The sequence below is a fragment of the Chenopodium quinoa genome, unplaced genomic scaffold, assembly GCF_001683475.1.
Source record: "Chenopodium quinoa cultivar QQ74 unplaced genomic scaffold, ASM168347v1, whole genome shotgun sequence".
In the NCBI taxonomy this organism is placed as follows: domain Eukaryota; kingdom Viridiplantae; phylum Streptophyta; class Magnoliopsida; order Caryophyllales; family Amaranthaceae; genus Chenopodium; species Chenopodium quinoa.
In genome coordinates this window covers 2,046,404-2,049,031 of record NW_018743697.1, presented here as the reverse complement: position 1 = coordinate 2,049,031, position 2,628 = coordinate 2,046,404, and the positions used below count along the sequence as shown (strand labels likewise).

Sequence of the window (2,628 nt, the reverse complement as noted above, 5' to 3'; positions counted from 1 at the left end):
CCATTGTATGATTCTTTTATTAGTTTGTTTAATTTCTTGATTTTAATTTTAGTTCATCTTTTCATTATTGTCTGAATTTTGGTATCATTTGCAGTGATGCTTTTGTATTGTTTCATTATATCAATTCATATTAAACATGTGTGGTTGAGTTTTGGTTGAGTTTTGGTTTTGTAAGGATAAAACAGGCTGCACCTCTTGATAGTCTTGTTTTATTATGACCCTTTAAATGGTAAGGACGATCCTAACTGAACCTCTATCCTTACGTTTCTGGATCCATCTCTTAATTGATCCGACATTAGTCGTGTATACAAAGTATTTGCTTATGTTTGAAGCAAATAGTTGCAGTCTTGCAGATGATATATACTCTGTGTTGGAGAAAATGATTACCGGGTCACAAAAATCGCAACGAACTTGAACAAATTTCACTTCGAGGCCTGAACAAAATCAGTTTCCCAAAGTAATATTTCGACCCTGATTAAACACACTGGGTATCACGAAATTACCAGGAGATACAACGAAGACAACCACAATAGTGTGTAGTATATTTGTGGTCAAATGTAAAACAAAATTTGGTAAAATATGATAATGAATAATTTAATCTTGCAATTGTATTTCAAGAAAGAAAATAGGAAATTTTGTCAAAAAAACTACCAAATAAAGTGCGTGTTGAAAACAACTACCTATTAAATTTTTTTTTTTAAAAGAACTACCACAAAGTTGTAAAAAGTTTAAGTAGCACTACCACTTTAATAATTCCAACTAGAATATTCGACATGTAGGTTCTGCCTTTTACCTTTACCTCATAAAATCATCATCTAAATTAACTAAATTACCATTCATAAAGGTAAAAAGTGATAAAAAGTGAAACCCAAATATCGGAGATTTTAGCCAAAATTGTTAAAGTGGTAGTGCTAGTCAAACTTTTTATATCTAGGTAGTTGTTTTCAAATCACATGCTTTAATTGATAGTTATTGATAAAATTTCCAATCAAAACAAGCTTTTTTTTCTTTCTAAAAGTATCTGACACATATGTTCCCAAGAACATATTTATATCCAAAGCAAATGAACTCCAACGGACACTAAGAAACTGCCATTGATATTCAAGGTAACCGTCACAATTCAATTCAAGAATCAACCCAGACACACGCGGGCGCCCGATCGGGCAGACCGGGGTGACGAATGAAGGTTGCTCTCGGGCCCGACCGGGCGGTGGTGGCCCGATCGGGCAGAAAAACAGCGAAATTTATCATCGTTCTCGCGCCCGATAAGGCGGTGGCTGCCCGATCGGGCGGCGGAGATGACTACCAGACCCACTCTCGCGCCCGTTCGGGCGAGTAACACCCAAATCGGGTGGAGGTGAGGTCTGCAATTACAGCTTTTACAAACCGAAAGCTGCTCTTTTCACCATTGTTCTTTTGTTCCTTTTGCTTTAATATTCTTACTTAATTAATTTACAACACCATTGCCTAAGTAAATTAATTAATTATCTTGTCATTTTGTCTAAATTCTCAAAATTATTTAACACTCTGTACTCTGTAGGTAAAGATCGAATTAATCAGCAATTGTGTTACAATGTGCTTTACTTTTCAAGCGCATCTTTTCTAGTATACAATGGGAGATATCGATTAACTTGTTGTAATACTGTAGTAGTTATGCTAATAAAGTCAGAGATTAGTACTGGTATAAGTATTATCCAAGCAAACCAAGTTATGTTACATTGATACATAGCGTTATATTATTGTGCTACTAGACCCAACTGTAGGAATAGAATCTAGAGCTTTTTGATACTTTGAAGCAAAGAATGAATCTCGAATTAAAGATTTCTCTAGTATAAATGCAACATGAGCTTATTTCTGCACTACTGAACACCAAAACCTGTGGACATCTAAGCTATTATGGTGATCCATGAGCGATTTTTCGCTGTAACTTTGCTGTCTTTACTTGCAATTTCCTTGGACTGCCAGAGTATGATGTTCGTAAGAGGTGAACAGCAAATGAAGGTAACAAATCTATTAAATCAATGTATGTTTGTTTTCTTTTGGTTATATTTGATATGATTGGCTTTTGCCGTTTTGGCTAGCAGGGGAACTGCACCTATGTAATCACTATAGAGACTAGCTGCATCAAAGATGCTGGCACGTCGAATCATATCAGCCTACGATTTGGAGACTCGAAAAGCTACGACCTTTTAGTACACCCCCTTAATAGGAGGCACGTAAAATGGGTGGATAAAATGGATCAGAGTGTCTTAGATGATGCGCCGAGGAAACCCTTTCAACCTTGCAGTGTGGATGATTTTCAGGTTGATGGACCCTGTGTGGATACAGCCATCTGCTACTTGTATCTGAAGCTGACAGGAACTGATAACTGGCGGCCTGGCTTTGCTCAGGTTCGGGTTCTGGATGAGGCTCGTTTCAACTCAGATTATTTCTATTTTCGCAGTGATCTCCCTAGGCATGTCTGGCATGGCTATGACTTTTGTGATAGAGAGGTCACTCGTTTTGGGATTAGGCACAAAAGAAAAGTTTTCGATTAAGCTTATACTGAGTTGCAAATAGTGTGTTACAAGTAAAGTAACAGGTCATGCAACATAGGCTTCAACTTTGCTATCTACCTTAAATATAGAT

General features: G+C 36.9%; 1 protein-coding gene across 1 annotated transcript; it reads left to right on the top strand.

Annotated features, from left to right (window-relative positions):
* The first annotated feature begins 1,044 nt into the window (after positions 1-1,044).
* On the top strand, positions 1,045-2,628 carry LOC110683955 (embryo-specific protein ATS3A-like). The gene is made up of 2 exons (XM_021860351.1): positions 1,045-2,001; positions 2,085-2,628. Exons 1-2 carry the CDS (start codon positions 1,897-1,899, stop codon positions 2,535-2,537), a joined length of 558 nt encoding a protein of 185 aa, XP_021716043.1. The 5' UTR covers positions 1,045-1,896; the 3' UTR covers positions 2,538-2,628.

What these genes read in the sequence shown, in the direction of transcription:
- LOC110683955 (XM_021860351.1), top strand. Translation starts at nt 1,897, where the DNA reads ATGGTGATCCATGAGCGATTTTTCGCTGTAACTTTGCTGTCTTTACTT. An exon ending in GAGGTGAACAGCAAATGAAG is followed by an intron (nt 2,002 to 2,084) that starts GTAACAAATCTA and finishes TTTGGCTAGCAG; the next exon opens with GGGAACTGCACCTATGTAAT.